The sequence below is a fragment of the Falco rusticolus genome, chromosome 5 (genome assembly GCF_015220075.1).
Source record: "Falco rusticolus isolate bFalRus1 chromosome 5, bFalRus1.pri, whole genome shotgun sequence".
NCBI classification, from domain to species: Eukaryota; Metazoa; Chordata; class Aves; order Falconiformes; family Falconidae; genus Falco; species Falco rusticolus.
In genome coordinates this window covers 34,001,264-34,025,104 of record NC_051191.1, presented here as the reverse complement: position 1 = coordinate 34,025,104, position 23,841 = coordinate 34,001,264, and the positions used below count along the sequence as shown (strand labels likewise).

Genomic DNA, 23,841 nt, shown 5'->3' with positions numbered 1-23,841 from the left:
CGGAGGCTTTGCAGCCGGGCAGCCGCTCCGTCCCCGTCCCCGGCGCGGCCGGCTCCCGCCCTCCGCTCGCCCCGGCCGGGGCTCCCGCCGCCGCCACGCCGGCCTCCCCGCCGGAGCCGCCGCGGGTGACACCCCGGAGAAGAGCCTCCCTCGTCCCCGCGTCGCCCCCGCCTCCCGCCCCCGCCCGCTCCCCCGGGGCGCCGCCGTCACCGCCGGCAGCCGGAGCAGCCGCCGAAGCCGAGGGGCGGCGGGGCTTGCCCGCCTCTCCCCCCTTCCCATCCCATCCCTTCCCTTCCCTCGCCTCTCCCCGGTGCCTATATATAGCCGGCTCTGCCCGAGCCAGCCGGGAGATTGCTGCCGTACCTGCAGGAGCAGAAGAGGCAAAGCACGAGAGGAGCCGCGAGGAGTGACTCTCTGGAGCCAGCCCCGCCAGGCGGAGGAGAAGGACGGGCCCGGCCCGGCGCCGCTGTCCGGTGCCGCCGCCCCCGGTGCCCGGCGAGCCCCGCGGGGGGGCCGACCTGCGCGGCGGCGCGGGGCGCGCATGGCTCGGGCGCTGCCGGGGCCGGGCACGGAGCCCGACCCCGGCCCGGGCGGCTCGGGGCGCGGGGGGAGGAGAGCTCCCTGCGGGCGGCGGCGCTAGCGGGGGTGCCGGGGCGGCAGAGCCCTCCCCCTTGGCGCCGAGGTGCGCTCGGCGGCATGTGCTGAAGTGCCCCGCAGAAGCCGCACAAGTTGCCTGCGCGGCGCGGCCCCGGCGGCCGGACGGCGGGGAGCGCCCGCCGCCGCCGGCTCCTGCCCGATCCCGTCCCGTCCTGCTCGGCCAGGGGCCGCTCCCCGGTGGGGCTGCCGGCAGCCAGGGTGATGCGGCTCGTCGGGAAGTGAGAGGCGCGGCGGCGCGACCCCCTCCCCCCCCGGGCCGAGCCCCCCTCCCCCCCGCCTCGGAGCCTCCCATGCTCTCGGGGCCCCCTCGGGTGGCGGCGGCCCCGCGGGAGGCGGGGGCGGCGCTGCCGTGATGGCCCTGGAGGAGAAGCGGGAGAAGCGCCCGCCTGTCACCCCCATGATGATCGAGGAGGAGGCCGCCCTGCGGAACGGCAGCCGGGGGCTGCCGCCGGGACCCTGGGCCGAGGCAGCGGGGCCGAGACCCCGCACCACGGAGCGGCACATCGCCGTGCACAAGCGCCTGGTGCTGGGCTTCGCCGTCTCCATCCTGGCGCTGCTGGCGGTGACCATGATCGCCGTGCTGCTCAGCGTCCGCTTCGAGGAGTGCGGCGCCGCCGCCGCCGACGGCCCGCCGCGGGCCGGCGGCAACGGGAGCCTCCCGGGGGCGGCCCGGCAGCCCCCCGGCGCGGGGCAGCCCCCCGGCCGGCCGGAGGAGGAGGTGCGGGGCGGGGAAGCGGCGGAGGAAGAGGAGGAGGAGGAGGAGTGGCAGCGGCGGCGGGAGCTGCCGCCCTGGGCCCGGCCGCGGCTGCCGCGGCACCTGCGGCCGCTGCACTACAACCTGATGCTGAGCGCCTTCATGGAGAACTTCACCTTCAGCGGGGAGGTGAACGTGCAGCTGGAGGTGCGCAACGCCAGCCGCTACATCGTGCTGCACGCCCACCGCATGCACATCGAGGCGGTCCGCGTGGCCGAGGACAAGCTGGCCGGCGGGGTGCGGGTGGCCCGCTCCTTCCTCTACCCCCAGACTCAGGTCTTCGTCGTCGTCCTCAACCGCAGCCTGGAGGTGCAGAGGAGTTACAACCTCAAGATCATCTACAATGCTCTCATCGAGAACGAGCTGCTGGGCTTCTTCCGCAGCTCCTACGTCCTCCACGGCGAGAGAAGGTAGCGGAGCGGCCGCGTCGCCTCAGCTCAACTCGGGCCGAAGTTGGCGGCCCCCGCCCCTCCGCGGCAGCCCGCGCTGAACTTCGGGCGGGGTGGCGCTAGGACCCGGCGGGCCGCGGCGCCGCCAGGCGGGGGAGGCCGCGGGCTTCGCGGCGCGCTGAGGGGCGAGGTGCCCGGCCGGCTCCCGGGAGGGGGGGCCGGGCTGGCTGTGGGGTGCGGAGTGGCCCCCGCCCCAACGGCCGCCAGCGCGGCTGGACGCCCGGCCGGTGCGGGAGCGCAGGCCTGGCCTCGGCTCCAGCCGCCGCCTTGTCGCGCCGTGCGTCCCTTCCACCGGCCGGCCGCTCCCGAGAGCCGGCGCTGGGAAGGCGGGGCTGCCGAGGCGCTCGGCGCCGCGAGCCCTGATCCGCTCCGCGCCGCCGGCCGGTGTCGGGAGAGCGGCTGCAGGGCGGCCGGCGGCGGCGGCCGAGGCTGAAGGGGTGTGTGGCAGCGAGCGGGGGCAGGCCCGGCGTCGCCGGCGGCGGGCGGAGCTGCCTCGGGCGGGCGGCTGCGGGGCGACTGCGGGCCGTGCCGGGCCGTGCCGGGGGTTAGCCGGGGCCGGGCGAGCGGAGCGCTGCGCCGGGCCGCCCCGCCTCGGGCGGGGAAGGCTGCAGGCTGTAGCCGGCGGGTCAGGAGATGCCCCAGCGCGGGTGGGAGACGGGCGGTGGTAAGGGGCGAAGTTCCAGGGGTGGCACGAGTAAAGCACCCCGCCCGGCACGGAGGCTGCGGGTCTGCTTGATAAACACCCTCTGTGTGCGGCTCCCCGTGCCCTCCTGTGACACAGCCGTGCCAGGTTACAGGCAGCAGCGTGCAGGGGAGCGGAACTTCTCGGCTGCCCTGGTTCTATTTTATTATTTGCAAAGAAAGGTGCTGGGATGTAACTTCCCGTAAGGTGAAAACGTTTACGCCACTTGCTGCAACTGAGTCGCTGCAGATTTACACCCTGTGACAGGGCAGACCTGGTCAGCTTCCACTGCCTTACTGCGGAGTGGGGCTCGATCTTGGTCTCTATGTGCTGCTGTTACTGTAGCCCCTGGGTCCCTGTCGAGGCCCTTGTTAGGTAGGCAGGCCCGCTGTGGAGACCCCCATTTAGGCAGGTACAGAGGCATTTTTTAAATTTTTTTAAGTAGTTTTCTACCCGTAGTCAGGCTTTGTAACAGAAAAGAAGGATGGGATGGGCTTCCTGATAGTTCTGGTGCAGTTTATCATTTTAGAATTAGTTTGTTTTTAAGCTGTCCTTTCTTGAAACGTCTGTGCAGTAGGCAGGTTTTCTCTTACTGTTTGATACTGTGAAGTGAAAAGTTTACAGTTGGAAGAACCGGGCAAACAGTAAGTCAGACAGAAAAAGAGCGCTCACCAATTCAACTAAGTCAACAGCCCTTGTATTAAAACATACTTTCCTTACTATGATTACTGACACTTTTAAACAGCCCAATGTTAGAACTGCTAGCGGAATTGAAATTCCGTTTGTGCGATTTGTCCTCACAGTGAAATAAACTGGAAATCTGATAATGGCATGGTTGTAGGAAAAGATGCAGATAAAATACCTTTTATCACAGAGGAGCGAATGACTAGGGTTATTAGGAGTTCTTACAGACCTGTATGGAAATGGGCAAATCAAAAAACAAAATACTGTTAGCAGCAGGGGGTATAATTCACTTTACAAACCCAACAAATTATTCAAGCAGTTATTATTCTTGTGTATTTAGACTTTGTATAGGGATAATTGAGCTGTCAGGTGTGGCAGTGACATTTCTCCAGAGTTACTGTACTACACTTACATACCAATGCCTCAGTTATGATTTAAAAAACAAAAGGCCTACTCACTTTTTGAATAATCAAGGTAGCTTAAGACACAGGGTGGAAGGTGCTGTTTCCCAGTACTCGTCGTGTAACTTTTCAGATACAAGTTGCTTTGTTTTTGATACACTTGAATATAGCCATATTGGACAAGATCCTTACCTTGGGTAAGGTAGCATTGTTCTATTGAAATCAGTGGCATTTTTTTTTCCTCATACCAGCTCACTTATATTTCTTTCAGTAAAAAGTTGTTTTTAAGACTGTAATCAATGCATGGTTACAGTTACAGGTGTTTAATAGAAGTACTATTTTTCTTTCTCAACTGTCACAGGCTTAACGACTCACTATAGTATAAGGAAATAATACATGTTCTAAACCAGAGAACTTCTTTGTTCAGAGCATGTTCTTGCAGTGTAGCAATTTGCATTTTGATTAATAACCAATTTTTAAGGTAATACCTATAACCATTTGCCGTCCTTAAACATGGACGGCTTCTACTATGTTAGACAGGCTTCTCTCACGCTCTGAGAGACTTTGATGTTCCAGCAGGGCTTTAGCTTCTTGACATCTTTATATTCAATTAAAATACAGCAACCTCGCTGGAGTACCAGTTGCTATAAAAGGCTCTAAACCATCATTTTTCACTTTTGTTGTACATGAGGAGTGAATAACTGGCTAACTGTGAGGCTTCAAAAACATAGTAATGCCTTCACTTTATATTCTTTTTTCCTAAAGTTAGTTAATTTTCTCTGGTCTTCACAGGTGAAAGTCGTAAATCTGCCTGAAATGTTGATAGCTGCATAAAAGTACTTATTTTCTTACTGAAATCTTTGCTACTTTAATTGAAATGTAAAGTGCAAGTGATATGCTACAAATTTGCTTTGCATTATGTGCCAGAATTTACTGGCAGTAATCAACAGGCATTTAATACAGAGCTACTGTGGAGTACCATAAGAATATGCACGCATAATTTAAATGAACATCAAACTTTGGCATAAAGGAAAAGGAAAAAAAGATCTTACATCACATAGACAAAACAAACAGACATATTCTTCCATCTTATCACAACTAAGATGTCAAAATAGATAGGCTGTTGAGGAAACACATGTCTTCCTTTAATAGATAAAGTGGAATTAAAACACCGGCAAATTACTGCCGTGGGTACGCTGAGAAGACAGGCTGCAAGCCTGTCATTCCCAGAAGTACAACTTTTTTATAGTGATATTTTGGGGAATTGGAGATAAAAATGTCAGTGCCCAGGGAGTTGTGTAGAGAGATGGATGAAATACTCAGCCTGCTCTTCACTTTTGGCATGCTTTAGACGTTTTGCTTGTTTCTTCCTCCTAACATAGAGAGAAATAGATAAACATAGACAATGTTTTGGTTTTGGTTTGTTTGTTTGTTTTTTAAAAATGTGTGTAAGGGTTTAGTCTTTGGGAAGCAATTTATAACTTTGTTTTGCTTTTGTTTGGCACAACAAGCAAATTGATGTTTGATGGTAATGCACATGTTATAAATACCACTGCTATTGGTAGCTGATGTATTTTTAGTATGAAATATTGACCATCCAGTGTTTGCCCCGATATGTGTGTGTGGACATATCTATCTATCTGTGAGAATACAGAAGATGCAGCATTTACCAGGTTTTATTAGCCTGCTGAAGGGATTGTTTTGATAACATAACACATAACAAATATTAAAAGACTACTGATAAGACCTCTGAGAAGTAGGAAAAAAAAAGCTTCCTTATTTAGAGAGTGTCAGAATATATACTGTATTCCCTAAGTATGCATTTACATGTGTGTCGGAGCTCATTGAAATTGTTAATTGCAGAGGAAAGTTCATTGTTCTTGCTTTATTAATAGCAGGACAGTACAGTTTTCCATGCTCACTTGAAGCTTCTGTTGATGTCTGTAGCTGTTTAGAGTGTGCCTAGAATGCAGAATCAGGTCCACTTGAAATATTTTGCATATAAATTAAGTTGCTTTGCTTCATTTAATTGGCTGATTTGGCTTAGTTGCACTAGTGCAAATCCACTGATAATATGGAATTTTCTTGGATTAACATTGGAATACCTGGCACCAACTTTTTACTTTATATTTAGCAACCTTATGCAGAATTATGATTTTAGTAATCCATGTTTTATAATGAGACAAGAAAAATGCGCTATGATGAATTTCTTCAATAAATACTAGCCAAATAAGACTTTTTATTTTAGGCAAAAGGCCAATGTTAACTGCTTCAGTGGTGGAAAAATTTTTCAGGTCTTTAAAAAACTAGCCTTATTTGAAAGAGGTGATAATTTCACTGGAAAATATCTATCTAGGTCTATCACGTGTGGATGCACTATAGCAAGATAAAAGTGTAACATTTCAAGAAGTTTTTCTTCTTTGGTTTTTTTTTTTTTTATAAAATGAGGCTCCAGAATTTGTATAAAACCCAAGATGTTTTAGAAAAAAATTAATTAGATACTTTATTTTCTTATTATGGGCTACCTATTTTTTCTCCCTTGGCATTAAGAGAGTATCATAATGCAGAATAATGATTATAGACTGATTAATATAGGTGCCACCATTTTCATTATATCAAATCTATCCTCCCACCTTCTTCCCTCAGAGGAATAACAGATGATTAGTCAACCGCTAAAATTCTGATAAATTTTTACCTGGTATCTGAAATCACATAGTTATTTCCACTGACGGAACCTTGGAAAGTGAGACATGAATCAATACCACTCAAAAAGCCTACATATGCGCTACCTTTACAGTTACCTAGTTGGCTTATAGTAATTTTCTCATCCTGCATACCTCCAGAAAATATCCTTATCAAGCTCCATAATGCAGCCTTTTAAGTGTGGCTTCTTGTTTTGCGTAGAGATCGTTGCCACATGGGTTTTCTCCAGGTGTGTAAATACAAGTCTTACCCAGAAAGCTTCCTATTCTCTATCTGGATTAAAATCTCTTTAGTTCCAAAGAAAACAGTTACAGATTTTATTGTTGAACTAAACTCTTCCCATTCTGTACAGTGGCATAATAAATATCTTTTCTTCCTTCAGATATCTTTTCATAATTTGAGCCATTAACTGAGAACATTGATTTGTTGTCTATAAAGTACGCCAGAAAAAAGCACATGTAGAAGACGGGTGAACTACTCTGTGCTTGTTTAATCATTTGCTTGTATTTGGAGTCCTTATCTGGAGATATTAAAAACCCACCTGGATGCGATCCTTTACAGTCTGCTATATGTGAATGTGCTTTAACAGGGCAGTTGGGCTAGATGGTCTCCAGAGGTCACTTCCAACCCCAAACATTCTATGATCCTGTAATTCTGCAAAGCTCACAGGACGGTTTTTTGGACTTGTATGGTCACAGCAGTTTTGTGTAATACTGTGTCTCAGACCTACATGCAGCTGGTAGGGAAGTAATCAGCAGTGGAAAACAGTGACCCTCTTGAGTGTACTATGTGACCGTAAGTTGTCATACCCAAAGGAAGGCAAAGTGCCCTGTCAATGTCTCAGGGCAGAGTGAACTCCCTGAAGGCTGTTGAAATCCTGTTTTGAACAGAGGGCTGTGATTGTTTTACACTGTGTAACCGATATTGGCTAACTTGTTTCACATACTGATGAACAAAAGTGCTAGAACCTGGAGTTTGATTCAAGGCCAGGGATTGTTTATTTAACATCAGTTAGATGTTAAACGGTTGTGTCTGCAAATTTGTAGGAAATTTGTAGACTATTACTTTGTATCAATTGCATAGTCATACAGGTAGCAAGAGTGATAAAGCAGTGTTCCCACACTGCACACTTTGTACAGTTTGGGGTTTTTTCAACCTTTAAACCGCAGTAGTCAAGCAATGTCTTATTTGGTACATCTGTGAATCAAGTGCTGTGCGCAGTCAGTAATTGCTTTCTTTTTTTTTGTTTGCTTCTTTTCTAGGTTTCTTGGTGTTACGCAGTTTTCTCCTACTCATGCCAGAAAAGCCTTTCCTTGCTTTGATGAGCCCATCTACAAGGCCACTTTCAAAATCAGCATCAGGCATCAGGCAACTTACTTATCTTTGTCCAACATGCCGGTTGAAACTTCTGTTTTTGAAGAAGATGGATGGGTTACCGATCATTTTTCACAGACCCCTCTCATGTCCACATATTACCTAGCTTGGGCAGTATGCAATTTTACATACCGGGAAACTGTCACCAAGAGTGGAGTAGTTGTAAGTATTTCTTATGCTGTATGAAATACATTTCATTATTTTGAAAACCCTCACTTTTTGTAATGGAGCATAGCATCGAGTACTTAAAGTATTTCCTTGATGAGCATTCCTAAAATTTGCCAGTTTATTCAATGATAGTGTGCATTGTTTGGGACCTTTTCTGAAGGTTTGTCTAAAATTTTTGGGTTTTTCTGATGATTTTTGTAACTAGTTAGCTTAGTAAGTGTGGTTATCTGATGAAATTTTAAGCTTTTAAATATGCTATTTCATTTCAGTTCCATTTTCTTGGGAAGTTTTCTCTTGTTTTTCCTGTAGCCTTTTTAATACCAGTGTTCGTGAGACTATTTATTAAAAGAAAGCAGTAATACTGGCAGGGTTTCCAGTCTCCTTTCAGTACTGGCATGCCCCTTGGCATGCTGTGTGCTAGCTCAGGAGGCTGATAAAGTAATTTTTATCTTAGATCTCTTTCTCAGGAGCAGGACTTTACAACCTGTCAGCTTCCTGTTGTTGATGGAAACACTAACTTTCTGGAACTGTCTTTTCCAAATACGGCATGGTTCCAGGAGTTACGCCATGAAAAAAACAGAGAAAATCCTTTATTTATGTCAGTTTTGGTTTTGTTTACAAACATCAAGCTCAGAACTATATAACAAGCCAAACATACATGAGAAATGCTGTCAGCTTAACAGGATATTTCATGGCATCATCATCTTAATTTTTCAGGTGAACATACAGAGAAACCCTTCCTTCATAGTTACTGTGAGTAACAAAACAGAGCTAGTTCTGGAAGCAGAGGGCTAGGTGGCAGCTTAAGCTGGGTGCCTAAGCAAAGTGGGTGTTTACCTTATACTTCTGCAAATGTTGTATGATTTTGTGCTCTAGCCTGGGGGCATGGGAAGGACTGCATCCCTGCCTTCCATGGCTGATCAGGTCAGGAAACGTCTCCATAACCGCTTTTAGCTAGCCTGAGCGTTGATCTGCTGTGGAGGTAGCTGATCCCACTTTCTCTGAGCCAAAGGTATTCCTTTCCTTCCTTGTGCCAGCTTTCAGCTCTGTATAGCCGTATGATCTGACTGAAAACTGACCTGAACAAATAAATGAGAGTGTGGTAAGTTTTCAACTAGATCAGTTCTGATCCAGCGCTTTATGTGACTGCCAGAGCCCTGGTATGAATTCAAGGCTGTGCTGATGGAAGGTGGAACCAGGATGGCCCTCCGCATTGGCAACCCTCGTTTAGGCCGTGCTGAAGTGATCAGGAAATAAGTCTTGGTTTTATCACTCCAACAGCTGGGTAAGGGTCTGACACTGGGGGCCCTTCACTCCTCTCCAGCCCTTCAGTACCATGGCCAGCAGACTATGACGTTACCCTCTGGCCCCATGAAGGAGAGGAGGAGGAAGCGTGGCTAGGAAGTGATTCTCTGAGGTGCTTTAACCTGAGTGTGAGGATGTGGGAACTGCTGAGGCCATGCTTGCAGTCTTCGTGGTTACTTGTGATGGCAGAAAGCCTTTGGGTTTGTGGGGTTGTTGGTTTTTTTTCCTGTTGATTTTTTTTTTTTTTTTGCTGTTAGTTCAGTGAGTTCACTTAGAAAAGGATCTCACAAGTGCCAAGGCAAAGAAGTAAGGAGGGAGAAGTTGATGCCTGGTTCTTAGCGTTGATACCAGCAGATTAATTATCTGTAGAAGAGGGATTGCTGTTGGGATAAGGAATTGGTTGCCTCTGGCTGTTGTAATAGTCATAGAGTTATATAGATGGTTGGGGTTGGAAGGGATCTTAAAGATCATCTAGTTCCACCCCCCCTGCTATGGGCAGGGATGCCCTCCACTAGACCAGGTTGCTCAAAGCCCCATCCAACCCTGCCTTGAACACTTCCAGGGATGGGGCATCTGTGACTTCTCTGGGCATCCTGTTCCCAGTTCCTGTGTCTCACCACCCACACTGTGAAGAATGTCTAATGTAAATCTACCCTCTTTCAGTTTAATACTGTTACCACTTGTCCTATCACTACACTGTCTGATAAAAAGGAGTGTTCACTGGCCCAGTAGAACAGGATGAGGTATCAGGCCATCTCTTACTCCCTATCAACCACTACTGAAACAGACTTTTGTCTGTGTAGGAGTTGAGGATTTTTTGTAATATACTCCACCTGCTGAAGGATTTAATCTTAAGGTAAGAATGGCCTGGTATTTTTCAGCTTTAGAAAACACTGGTTACTTGAGATTCTCCTGTAAGTGTAATAAGACTGAAGTTTTTGGTGTATGCTGTAGTAGAGAGGTCTTGTGCTCCTTGTGCTCTAATACAGTGTAATGTGTGCAGGTTTGTCCTCTTATCTCACTTTGAAATATCCTAGACTCATCTGAGAAACAGCTGCAAGCAGTTCAGCTTCCAACATCAGTGTAAGCAAGTACATGAAATGGGCAGGATGGACCTTCAGGACCATTAATTTGAAAGATACAGCCCACTCAACTAATTTTCTTGTAGAGCTTGTATCCTGCAGACTTTTGCTGCTTGAGTATGTTTGATACCCTGAAGACAGAGGCACACTCGTGTCTTATAGGCAATATTTGGTAACTTTCTGCTGTTCTTGTGTTTGGAAAAACTGTTCTAAAGACTTTGGGTTTAACAGGAATCCGAAGAGAAAATCCAAGTATTAATGTGTTAAGAATTTGTGGCTACTAGAGCCTGACAGTTACCTTGAGTCTGTTGGTTCAGCATATGTAGGACATACATACTTATACTGCACTAGCTTGACAGTGCCACTGTACAGAACTTTGCCAACAGTTATGCAAATTACTACATAATCTTCATAAAGATTTGAAGACCAAAAGCCTGCATAGATTGAGATAGTCTCTTATCCCATAAAATTGGTTAGTGTAGAGTTTTAGCTCTTTTTTTATAATGCCTCTATCACAAAGGTATATTAATGCCCAGGAATACCAAAATAGTTTACACTGAGTTATTGGTTAAATACATCTTGCTGTTTTTCAGTCCATTTGTGATCTAATCTTCTTTAATTGTTGTGCAGTTTTTGTTGAAAGATTTAAGGCATGAACTCACAGCAAAGACTTCAGTTCAGAGCTATGTTCATTCAGATGAATTGCTGAGGTGTTCCAGCTTTTTGAGGTGTTTTATTTTATTTTTTTTATTGCCATGCCAGGTGTTCATGGACACTACTGGGTGAATTCGAAATTATCCGAATTCTGGCACATGCAATTTTAAACTTCTTTGTTTCCTGCAAATCCACTTTTTCACTAAAATTGAGTTGCTTCCATATCCATGGCAGTGAACATAAATGTATGGCAGAAGCAAGTTTGCTTCTAAAAATCAATCAACATTCAGGAAAATTAACAAACCTCCATATTGAAACATCTTGATCGGCCATTTCTTGCATGGGGGAATATTTCTTCAGTTAATGCGATGTATATTTTATTTATTTTGTAGACATGTAGAGAAACACCTAAAAGACTTCAGGTAGCATATACTTTTGCTTTTGTTTTGGCACTTTCATGAACCTGATTTTGGTTCACAAAACATTTTGGGATGAGAGGGCTGTCCTTTCAAATTTTGACAGCATACTAATGATAAAATCTCACCTCTCTTCCAGCTGACTGGTCTTAAAGTGCTATGGCCGAGGGTAGGTAAACTCCCCAAGCAACAGAAGAAACCGTGAAATTAAAAAACTTAAAAATGGTTAAGTATTAGCTGTTCAGTTTTTCTTAAAGAATGTCATTGACCTCAAAATTCATTTTAACCTAAGTGTAAGATTCAAATACAAATCAAGTTATAAATAGAAACTGACTTTTGGAAAGCCTAAGTAGCCAATCAAAATTGTAATTTTGATATATCCTGTATAATTCTTGCAGACATGAAGATGTTCTATATTTCATATACTAAAATTAATTTTGGAAAGGGGAATTAAGACAAGCAGTGCTTTTCTATCAGCACAGCCCAGTTGATGTGAATCATTAGCAGAGTTCTTCAGTCCACGTGGGTTTCATCAGAATCCCTTCCAGAACAGGTAATTTGAAAGCAAAGTTGACATTTTATATGCATTACAGGTACATAATGTGTTGTTCAGATCCATTTGGGATTACAGGAAATCACTGCCAACGGCTTTTGCCTTTGGGCAGGGGCTTGATTCCTGCAGCAAGAGCTGTGGTGCAGTCATCTATGCTGCTGTGGACTAGGGAGCATCATAGGTCTACCATGGTGCTGCCTGAGGTAATGCTGTATTGAGGGAGCAGGGGATGCCCTTACAAGCAGGCTTAGCTGATCTTTGTATGGCTCTAGCAGTTGTACCAGCTGTAGTTGGTGAAAATCACGGGATCTGTGTACTGTCATCTTTGCACAGTGCAATAATGCAGAAAACTCCACTTACCTTCACATGCTTGCTTCCTTCAACTTGTATGTTGTGTTTCCTCATCATACCTCTTAGGTATGTTCTTTGTCAGTAATTCTTAAAAGCAAAATATATTTGGCTGGATTGTAATGCCTGTCACATCATTATCTGTGCTTTCAATCCACCAGGCCTTTTTCTACTATTGTTACTTTATTTTTGCCCTGTCTGGATTCATTTTTACTGTACTTCTATTCCCCAAATCCTCTGTTTCTCATTGCTTTGTCAGGTTGACATGAAAACTCACTATATCCTGCATGCCTTCTCACTGTCTCATATGTTATTTTCATTCCTTTTTTTCCCTGCTAGTTGTTTCTCTTTTCCGCTAGTGGAAGGAGTGAGCACTCGGCGACAAAGCACAGTGTATCAGCAGAGATGAATGCATTGCTGGAAAGAGATGTTTCAGGGAGATTCATCTTCTACCATTCTTGTCTTTTGCTGTGGATGGATTGTGGAGATAGGTATGGAAATAAAGTGCCAACTGGCAGCTTTAAAGTGTTTGGCTCTTATCAGGGGAGTATCTGCTAAAAAGAAAAAAAGAAAGTGCATGGAAGTGACAGGAGTCAGGTGGAATTGCGAGAGCAGGGCTCAGAAGAGCAAGTGCAGTCAGCACCAGAGCAGATGGGAGTGAGCAGCAGTGAAAGGAAGTGGCTATCTGGCTGGATGGTGGTGAGTGGGAGGAGGAATGCTGATGGAAGGCAGTGCTGAAAGAATTTTGCATAGTCTCACTTATGCTACTGCTGTTCCTGTTCCAGAATGGTTGCAGCATATGTTGCAGGGCTGGCAGCATGGGGGCCTGACCACAGCTTGGTCAGCTGCTCAGGGTAGGACTTCTCTGGCTGGTTGAATCTGTGCATGTTACACTTTTGAAGAGACCTCTACAACTGCGTATGTCTTGGTTCAGTGATATTAAATGTTACTGTAGAGTCATCAGTGCCAAGTGATTTGTCATGATGCAGAGAAAGACCTTGAGGCTAAGAAAGATCTTACGAGAAGAGTCATACCACAATAAGGCCAACTTTTATTGCACTGCTGTTTTGTTTTTACTTTATCTAAGATGTAATTAGAGATCACAAGCTCCTGGTTTCTAAAGATCTTAATTCAATACTTTACAGTACAGTTAAGTCTTATCCTGAGCAATGAGGAGGAGCTGTAATTATTGTTTTCATAGCGCTCTCTGGCTTGCAGAGAGCCTGCATGAATGTCCCAGCACTGAATTCTCTTAGGCTCACTCAGTTTGGCTCAGCGTCACAAGAAAAGATAGAGTGGTTTCAAAAATGGGATCTGTATGTGCAGTATACACAGTGCAGTATATGTGCAGTAATAGTGGCTTGATTCTGCACAAGTGAAAAATCTTTTTTGCCCAGGAAGGGCTAGTGGACAGTTGCATAAAGCAGACTGTCAGCAGAATCAGCCTGTGTCCAACAGCTCATGTTAGTTTAGGTCCAGCACTATGGGACTATATTTTTATACTTGTCCTTAGGACAAGATGACTGGAGGTGTAGTGTAGTGCTTTTAGGAATCCATGAGATGCTGGAGAGCTGGGCTGGGCATTCCCTCATCTGCAGTGCAGTGATCAGTCTGAGAAGACTGAAGAGCTGACTTGAATATTCCGAGTAACTTTTTCCCCAGTGGGTTCTGCCATTTTTTCCTTGTGAGAAAAAACCAAAACCATCAGTTCTCTCTAAAATAAGTCTGCACTTATTGTGCAGTTCCACCTGTAGCTTTTAGAAAATTATTCTGTATTTGAAAAATGTATCAATATCTTTATGTAGTAGCAGTTATGACCTCAAGACCAGACATTTTATGTCAGTTAATGACTACCTGGGTTAAAGGCCTGAGGCTCTTCCTTGGGCCCTCTCTTCAGCTGCTGGTTATTAACTGCCAGCAAAGTCTCTCCATCAGTTATTATTTATTAATCAGTATTGAAGCAATTATACACCAGATGATTCTTTGTGGGTGAGCAAATTAGTTACAGCAGAACGATTTAGCTATCAAAAGTAGAATTAGTCCTCAATTAAAATGTGGTTTTCTTCCTCTGCAACCTGAATTTAGTCCAGCTCCAGAGCTGAGCTCTACTTTCTAAGTGCCCCTATACTTGAAATGTAACTTTTGTTAGCCCATCAGTTACCACTGGGAGGCCACGTGTGTATCTGATAAACAGATAGCAGCTAATGCAGGAAGCTCACCAGACGTATTTCTGAAGTCTGGTGCGATGCAGACTTACAACATTTAATTTTAAGATGTCCTGGATTGCTGCTCTCATAGTGATACAATGATATCCATTCATTTTTGATCTTCATTACAAATTTCCCACTCTTGCCTTCTCCAAAATGGCTTTCATCAAACAAAACACAATGCATGTTACAAAGAATGTGTTGAGAGGTATGCAGTTACATCGAGCTAGAAAAGCACATACACTTATGAATGTAGATAGGTGTGTTTGTGCTTTCTTTTGCTTGTATGAAATCTTCTCTGTAGTAGCAGTAGAAAGGCTGGTTCTAGAAGTACCTTTTACTCAGTTCAGTGCTTACTGCTGTGAATGGTTTTAGTTAAGTGGGAAACTGTAATTTAATGTAAATCATTAATAATCCAAAGAAATCACAGCTTTCTCAGATTCACCACATCAATATTTGTTTAGCCATTCTGTTTCAGGTTTGTATATTGAAAATGACTTCTAGTTTATTAATTTTTAAATACTATAGCTACAAACTATGCCACAAACAAACAAAACCCTATGTGATCAGCATGCATGCTAAACTGAATATGCCAGGGAATCTGTTAAAAAAATAAATTGCAAACTTGCAATCCCTTGTTATTGATTTCTGGTTGAATTTGCAAGTTGAATGCACTAGGAAAACACTGTACATGTGTTGTGCTTACTCTTCTAAAAAATGCTTTCCATCAGCACTTGTAGTACATGCAGTATTCAAATGTGGTATTTGTTTTATTAACGTAAACTCCCAGCTGCACTCTGCAAATAACATTATTGAATTGAAATACACGTTTTGGGGAACATCGTTTTGTTTCAGTTTTGGTTAGGAAGATCACCTGTAGGTATCTGGTGGCAGTGGTGTACTTAAGTTTGTATGTAGTAGCAAGAAGACTGTTGAAAAGCACAATACAGTTTATTAGTTTGTGGGTTTATGGCTTGCCTGCTATAACAGAGAACAGAGAGAGAGGCAGCATGTGTGATTCCTGGTCTGATGGTTGTCAGAACAGCATTCTAATTGCAATTCTGTACTTTCAAGAGCAGTTCAGCCTTTAGTTGCTTCATCTGGGGTCTCTTCTGGCTAATGAGAAGAAAGGTCTGAGACTCTTAGTACTTTCCATTACTTCCTGCCATTTGCTCAGTGGAGAATAGTGTGAAGTCCTTGTAGTTCCTCCCATTTCCTACATTACAGGCAGGGGAAGGAGGGAGATGGAATAGGCAAGACTCTCACATCCTTTTCCCTTCATGTGCTAATGAGCATATGCTTAGTAATACGTGCTATGACAATATAACTCATAGTGAAGGCTGAACACTTGAGCTGTGCTCTGCTTTCTGTACGACATTCTTTCACGTCTCCTTATGCCTCATGTTCTGCTGTCACATTTGACTTCATTAAGTTATTTGTTAAATCTCCGTCCTTGGCATCAACATGAATTCTGCTTTCTGACATCCAAGGAAGTAGCAAGACTCCATTAACATGTTTCCATAAGAGCTCTTGCTATAAAAAAAAAAATAAAAAAAATAAATGAAGTGCCGAATAATCTGTAGGAGGTATCTCGTTCCAGGACAATATAAAGGTGAACATTCCTGCACCAGCCTGAACATCTGTCAGTCAAACCAGTGTTACACTGTATACCTACCATAGTAACTGTGCTCTGTGCAGTGAAAATGGATTACTGAGGCAGGTGGCTTAGTTGACATCTAGTTGAGTGACAGATACTGTATTTGTGCGGGAGGAGAGTGATGTGTAATTTTATTATTTATAGACCAGTCTCTCCTCCAGGGTTCAGGTAAGTTTTAATCATATTTTTCATACAGGAACAAAGAATTTAGCTTATTTTTTCCCACTTTTTATAGCCAGTGGTGGGAAAGTAACCACTCATTTCAGAGGTTCGCGACTGTTGCCAGTCCAACCCCTCCTTTTCAGACAGTCAGGTGTCTGTGACATTCACCCTTTTAGGCTTGCCTGTACCTGATCTTTTTTTTTTTTGTGTTGGAAAACCTGCACAAATGCCATCTTATTTTTGCCTTTGTCCCAGTATTTTGTTCCATGGAGTAGATGAAAGGCTCTATGGTTTGTGGTGTTATCCCCATTTGTACTAGTAAAGGAACTAGTCTTTTTGATTTCTCTATGAAGGTGTCTGTAGGGTTACCAAGACTATTTCATTCTTCCAGTGGGATACTTTCACACTTCAGGTACCTCTTCTGAAGACTTTTTTTTTTTTTTTTTTAATCGGATGCCAGAATGGCACAGCTTCATGGTGTAAATGTGCTTTTCCAGGGTACAGGCTGGCTTCACATGTCCTTCCCTGCTACTCTCCGAGGGTGTAATTTGCACAGGGAAAACTGCAGCTGTGGGAATAGCCAGGGTGGCTCTCAACCATCTTGCAGATGGTGGTCTCATTCTTGAGTTTATTCCATCTTGTAGCAGGCTGCTGCAACTGCTCAGCCGCTTTAGCCTGGCATGCGGCTCCATTGCCTGGCACCCCCCTTGGGCAGTGGGGTGGGGACAGGTGGCAGAGAACCAGCTGCATTGGCCTGGTTCCACTAAAACGGTACCCCTAGGAGATTCTCTGCGGTTCCTGTCTGGCAGCTTTCTGGCTGATGCGTGCTGTTGAGACATAGCAAGAGCAGCCAGAGATGAGAACCAAGCCTGTTATCTTCTTATTTGCAACAGCATAATTTGAAAGCAGATTATGTTTCTCTTTGAAGGATAAATGACCTAAAGTGTATTAACAAAAGTTATCCTGCAGTGGATTATCCTGAAAAATATTTAGCGATGCGTTTTGTTTCACAGCATGCAGTGGAGCTGTGTGGCAGTGAGGAACAGAACAAGAAGACTTAATACTTCATTTATTTGAAATGCCTGCAGTGGGGGAGGGGATAAGAAGCTAAAGGTGGCTATTAACATTCACTGGGGGCACCTCTGGGGGTACCCACACTTTCTTCCCTCTCACCCTTCCTTCCCCTAGAGCAGTGGATAGTTTGGTAGTCACAGCAGCTTGGAACCTCAATTAAGAGTTCAGATCCTCAGTGCAGCAAGCAGTACCTTAGTTAATAAAGATAAAAGAAGAAGGGAATAAAAGGTGGAGGAGGAAGAAGGGAAGTGGATTCCTATGGATTAATTTCAAAGAAAGAAGTGTACCTACCAAATCTTTTGCATACCACATATGTGTTTCTTGTAATTCTCCAGTCCTCTGACTAAATAAATCACACTCTGTGGTTGAACAACAGTACATAATGCTATGCTTTGCTTTACTGAAAAGTGTTCCTATATGTATAAAAAATTATAATGCTGTTCTGGAATAAGTTCATTGTTACCTTTTAAATACCATGGGGAAAAAAGTTGTGGGTTTTTTTTTTTTTTATTTATACCTGGTGAGAAAGTTTGATAGTTTTTAGTCTGACCCAGGTAATTCAAAGAGAAGCCCAAATCTGTATGTGGCAATGTCAATGAGTGATAAAATGTGTTGCTTCATTTAAAGTCATAAACATATTTTTGGCTACTGCTGTGTCAGAGAAGACATAAGCTTCCTCCCCTACCCCAGAGTAAAGGAATAACTATCCTGGTTTTACTGAAGTTTTGCTAACTGGATTCAGGTGATGGAAAATGAGTGCTGCCCAAACTTGGCTTCTCTTCATTATCCTTAGCAACTCCGTATGTTTAAAGTATGTTAAATATGCAGTGCCTAGAGTAAGAGAGGAGTGATCACAGAGAATATCTGATACATTTCAGTCCACAGTGCTTCTATTATATCATCTTTCTGTGATAAGCACCAGTAAAGGTAGTAGTAGCATTCTGCCCTTGTTTGGAAGCCTCCTATCGTCCCAAGCTCAAGTTGTATTCATGCAAATATTTGTCCATCTACCTGCACAGAGAGTATGCATCTGTGATGCATGTAATGTGTATGTTTGCCTTTGTGCCTGAATTTCAAAACTCTTGATTTTGGTTCCTGTTGGGAAAGAAATATGTATTATTTCCTCTCTATTCCTTTTGTTTCATATGGAGTAAATAGCAGGGGTTTCTTCTGGAACCTGGGACCTTCCTCAGTTTGAGGTTTAGTTGGGGTTCTCCATGTGGCTGTGATTCTTAGTATGGTTTATTGTTATCTACTGTTTTACTCACAAAATGTGGAGTGGTGTTGCCTTTCAATGTTCAAAAAAACCCAAACACAGAAGGTTATACTTTTAATTTCCTTGGTGCTGTTTAATGTTTATTCTTGAGCCAAACCCATTTGGTTTGAACTGGAAATTTAGGCAGTTAATGTGAGCAATTCTAAAATCCCATTGCAGTCACCCTTTGACCCTGACTTTAAAAAAGTTTTAATATGCAGAGGATTAAGAAATAGAGTAAAATCTAGTAAGTTTTCTACTTAAAAATATTACATCTGTTGTGGAAAGGGCTAACAATGAATATGTGAAGTTAATAGGCCCCAAGATAGCAGAAAGGTGAATGCAGTGGGAATATGATATCTTGGTGTAGAAAAAGAAAGTTTGAAACTTTTCCTTGGTCTCTGTATTACTTGGCTTGTGATGATCCACAGAGAACCGATCATTCAGAGCTGCCATGGGAAGTATTGTAGAATTTGTCTGCCAAGTCAAGTTACATTAGCTTCTGGCCATAGGAAATGTGAGGCATACAGAGGAGATACGCTGGTAGCTTAGAGTTAAGAACCTAGTGCAAACCTTTTCAAAACACTGTTGTGGAACGCATGAAGAGGCTTGAGAAAGTGGAAGGGGATGAAGACAGCCACCTTTCAGAAAGCTTGGGTCTCCTTGCTGTGAAACAACTTTGAAATGCCTAACTAGGTTGTATGTGAGAGCTGCTTGATCAGCGGAAAAAGTTCGGTGAAAGCATAATTTAGGTATGGAAATGAAGATTTGTAATTTGCATGGTTACAATAGGGCACATTATAACATTTGATTTTACTACAAAATACTTTGATGAACCACACATGACTAGGAATGATTATACCACCATGAAGTATTGTAAGGATAAAAAGGATCAGTGAATCATAGTGCAGCTGGTGGTGTAGAGTTGCCTGGTTTCATAGTTCCTGTTAATCAGAGGTTGATGGCTAAGGAGAAGTATCCTGAGTACTGTTTTTTACGTACATATGTGCTTTAGCAGCATTTAAATTATTTAAATGGATTTAATTATATAGTCTGTTCCCTAATTGAACTCGCCGGTACAATGATACCTTGCAGTACCTATGTCAGGAAGTCCAGAAGAGAACAAAACTGATTTCCTTGCAGAATCTATCTGCTCTGGAAGATGCTTACTTTCAAATGCAGAGATTTACGGATGCTGAGGTGCTTTAATGAAGTTAAACTGCTGTAACAATCACAATAAACACAAATGGAAGTGCTTTTCTGTATTTACTGAGCTCTGTCACCTGTACTTGGACAAGCTCCCCCCTACCCTACCAACTTTTAACCACAGATTTTCATATCTTTTTCTTCTTCAGTGGCTGCTTTGTGGCATCTAGTCACTTCAGACTTGCTGTCTTTCAGGTCCAAGGACTTCTGTGTTGTTTGTTCAGCAGACCAAGTTCAAATAATGTTGCTGAACTGCAGGGTGCAGTTTAGCATTGTATGTAATGCAGTGTAGCTGAGAGTTCCTACTGAACAGAGTTGTTCCCTCCCTGCCCTCACCTGCACACTTTTACTGTATCATTTCGGTTCGATCTAGTGATCTCTGGCTAAACAGTGAGCCTGTTCAATGCAATAATCCAAAGGAAAACTAACAACAACATTTAATAACCTTTTGACTGAACCATCTCAACTAATGTGTGGCTAGTCCATGGATCTAACCTGAGAGGAGGATGAAATGCATGACTGTACTTTTTAGAGATAATGCTGTCATAACTGTGGACTAAGAACAAAATAAAACTGTCTACAAAAGTATTTCACCACTGTGACTTGTGGAGGTGTTACTCTTTCACATCCAAGCTGCAGTCAATATTACTGAGGTGAAGAAGTTAACGCCAGGTGTTTGATATGTGTGAATTACAAGTGAGACCCTTCAGAGGGGTGAGATGTTTTTACCATTTCTATATCTGTACCTCACCTTCCTGTTTATTAAGAACCCATTATGAGTTATTTCCTGGAGTCTAGCTGTGACAGTCACTGTAGCTGGAGAAAAAACCCCAACATATTATCCACAAGGAAGAGGCACTGTGCAAGGGACCCACAGCCAGAGCTGGTCTTCAAGTTATGTGTTAGATCACACTGAAGTATTTTTTTCCAGTCTTTAAAAAAACCCCAACATGCTTATTGTAAGAACAGCCACAGAGGGAAATATATTTCTGTATCCTATATGGAGACCAGTTTAGAGATGACAAAAAGTGGAGGATTACTCCTAGATTCCAGCTATCAGTAACTCTGACCTGGAGTTATACATGGACCACTGGTTTTAATAGCTGCTGAAGGACCTGCTCTCTATGAATGTGCATTGTCTGTGTTGGAAGACTTTGCTCTCTGTGACATTTGGTGGCAACAAGATTTGTATTTTACTTATGTGTGTTGTTTACTTCAGTGCATTTTTTCCACATTTGCATTGGGTGCCCTCTTCTGCTGTGACGATCAGTGACTGGTTTTCTTCATTCACTTCTTGTGTACCAGTCCTGAATTTATAGATGGTTTAGCTGTCCTTTTTCAGAACTCAAAAGTACTTAATCTCCCCTTGTGTGGGATTCACTTCCCATCTCTTTCTTGTTCTTACCACCTTTCTCTGTGCCTTTTAAGTTCTACAGTGCCTGTTTGAAACACTGAGTGAAAGAGAGGGGTGGTGCCACAACTGCCTGCAGTACTCAAAGTTTATTTGCTTGAGTTTGTTCTGTGGCATAATAATGCTTTGGGTTTTATTCTATCCTTAATCAGTTGTAACATTTTGTTTGCCTACTGAATATCTGCTGAGCCCTGAGCTGATGTTTTCAGAGAGCTGTCCACAGTGACTGCAAGAATTCTTCCCTGAGCAACAGCTAATTTATATACATTACCGTGTATGTGTAGTTATGGTTATTTTTTCCTGTTTATGTTTCTTTGCACTTACTGGTGTTAAATTTCATCTGCCGTTTTACCAACCAGCCACTCGGTGTCATGAGATTCACCTGCAGCATTTTGTACATATGACTATTCTGAGTAATTCTGTACAGACTGCACACTTTTCTGCTTATATGTCCATGTCAGTTCTGGACACATTCCTTATTGCTTGTCTCTGCTGGTGTGGCAGAAGAGTTCATGTCTAGCAAGAAAACAGCAGCTGCATGTTCTGTTTTGTGGTAAGAAAATTTAGTGGAACTTTACGGAAAAGTCTTGCTGAAAAAGATTCTGACAATGTGATAATATACACATGTAAACAAGTGAACAGAGAATGAGGTTGTTGCTAGAAGTCATGGGTAGTTATGGCTCAGTTCACTGCTGGGTGAGAACTCTAGCGACATCAGCAATGGCAATTGCTGTCCTGAAGGTTGACCAACTTCTTCAACACTTTGAGTGTATTTTAGTCACTGTCAGCTGACCTGAGTAGGTTTATCTGTTCTGGAATATTCTGAATCACTCCTTAGGTTCTGTTAACTTTATTGAACAGACCTCCATTGACAGACGGTGGAGGTACAAACGCCATCTTGTAGGCAGACATGTACATCACAGAGACCTTTAGGACCTGAGGGACATCTGTGCTTTATGAAGCATCACTCTAACCATAAGCTGTAGTGTTTTGACTGTAATTCTGTTACATTTGTGTTTGGAGCAAATCTTAGGAAGTTAAACATTCAGCTTTATTTCAAGGGGAGTGTATTGTCTCTCATGAGATGAAATACTTTGGTTTTGTTTCAGTGGGAAAGAGGGTTAAGGCAATATTGATTCAATACTAACAAACTAAGAATGGCAAGTTCAGCTGGTGAACTGAAAAAATCAGTTATTTGCACATCCCTGGTGAGATGCTAACACACTTAAAGGCTAAGTACTAGAACACTGGGAAGATTTTTTTCTTCTTGTTTATATTTCCAGTTTTCCTGATTTTTATGGAATGCTAATAACCTACAAATGTAACAAGTTCAAGGCAAAAAAAAAAAAAAAAGTAATTGTAAAAATTGTGGTTCTGATATATGGAAAACTGTTTTTGCATTGGTCGCTTTATTTTTTTATTAAAAGATCCAAGGCTGTAGTGACAGGAAGATAATTCTTTTCTTAACAGAGCACATTAGGACCATGACAGAAACATCATGTCGCTGAAAGTCTGTCTATTCTAGAGAGGGACAGGTAGTGAAGTATTTAACCGATCTTTATATAGCTGGACAATGCCAAATACACAGCTTCTTTAGGAAGTCCAAAATGGAAAAAGTTGGAGCTTCCATACCTGAACTTTTAATCTGAAAGAGTCTGTCTTGTGGTTTTGTACCATTTTCTGCTCATCAGCATTCAGCAACACTGCAGGATAGAGGAAAAATACAGAAGCATAAGAAAAAGATAAAAGGAGACTGGGAGCTGAAAAAAGATAAATGACTTTGCCGTCAGTGCAGTATAATGAAAATCAAATCAGTGCTTGGCAATGCACAATTGCCTGGTATGGCTAACCCCAGACAGTGTTTTAAGTAAAATGCATGCCTTTTGTTTTTTGTTCTTGTATTCATATAAAGATAAATTACTTTTTTATTAGTTGATTGCAGGGAAAATAGATGTCCTGATTTTGTAAAGTCATAAGGATGAGTGTGACATGTGTTTAGTGTTTGTTTGGTTATTGGCTTTGCCAATAATGGAGTTTTGTTGTCAAGGTAAGGCCTGTTACAACCCCTTTTTGTTTTGTTTGACCTGGGTATAAAAAGAATTTACAAGCAGGATACAGTCACCCTAAAAGTGTAAAACAATTATTTGTTTGATACCTGGGGGTTAACAAGCTACTAGGCTCTATGTTAGTGTGCTCTCTATTGCTCACAATCTTTGCTGACCTGGCAGGCATTGCCTGGGGAGGAAAGAATGTCCTGTGTGGCTGCTTTCAATAGACCCTCAGTGTTGCTGAGCTGCCATGTATCACCAGCTCTGATAATACTGATGGCTGGAGATGATGGTTCCCAGTGGGGCCAGCTAACTTCTGCATGATTTGGTACCATTGTATTGGTATTTTCTTCTTGAATCCCTGAGCTAGCAATGATGTTGTCTCGGTAATATTAACCTTTGCAACTTTCATATTTTTTTCTGTCACCAGACTTTCTCATAGCCCTTCTTCACGAGTTACACAGCTAGGCAATACTAGAGCTGGATGTTGGCATGCGGGTAGCTGAACCCCTGGGTGGTGAAAGCAGAGTTACCAGAGAGGATTATAGGCTGTAGTGCTAGTATTTACATGACCAAGTTACACTGTAATTG

General features: G+C 43.7%; 1 protein-coding gene across 1 annotated transcript in view; it reads left to right on the top strand.

Annotated features, from left to right (window-relative positions):
* Nucleotides 1-312: 312 nt before the first annotated feature.
* TRHDE (thyrotropin releasing hormone degrading enzyme) overlaps nucleotides 313-23,841 on the top strand; it is a 211,542-nt gene continuing 188,013 nt past the window's right edge. Inside the window, exons 1-2 of the mRNA XM_037390250.1 lie at nucleotides 313-1,821; nucleotides 7,593-7,866. Coding sequence (XP_037246147.1) covers nucleotides 1,010-1,821; nucleotides 7,593-7,866 — 1,086 coding nt within the window. The 5' untranslated portion in view covers nucleotides 313-1,009. The remainder of the gene's footprint in view (nucleotides 1,822-7,592; nucleotides 7,867-23,841) is intronic.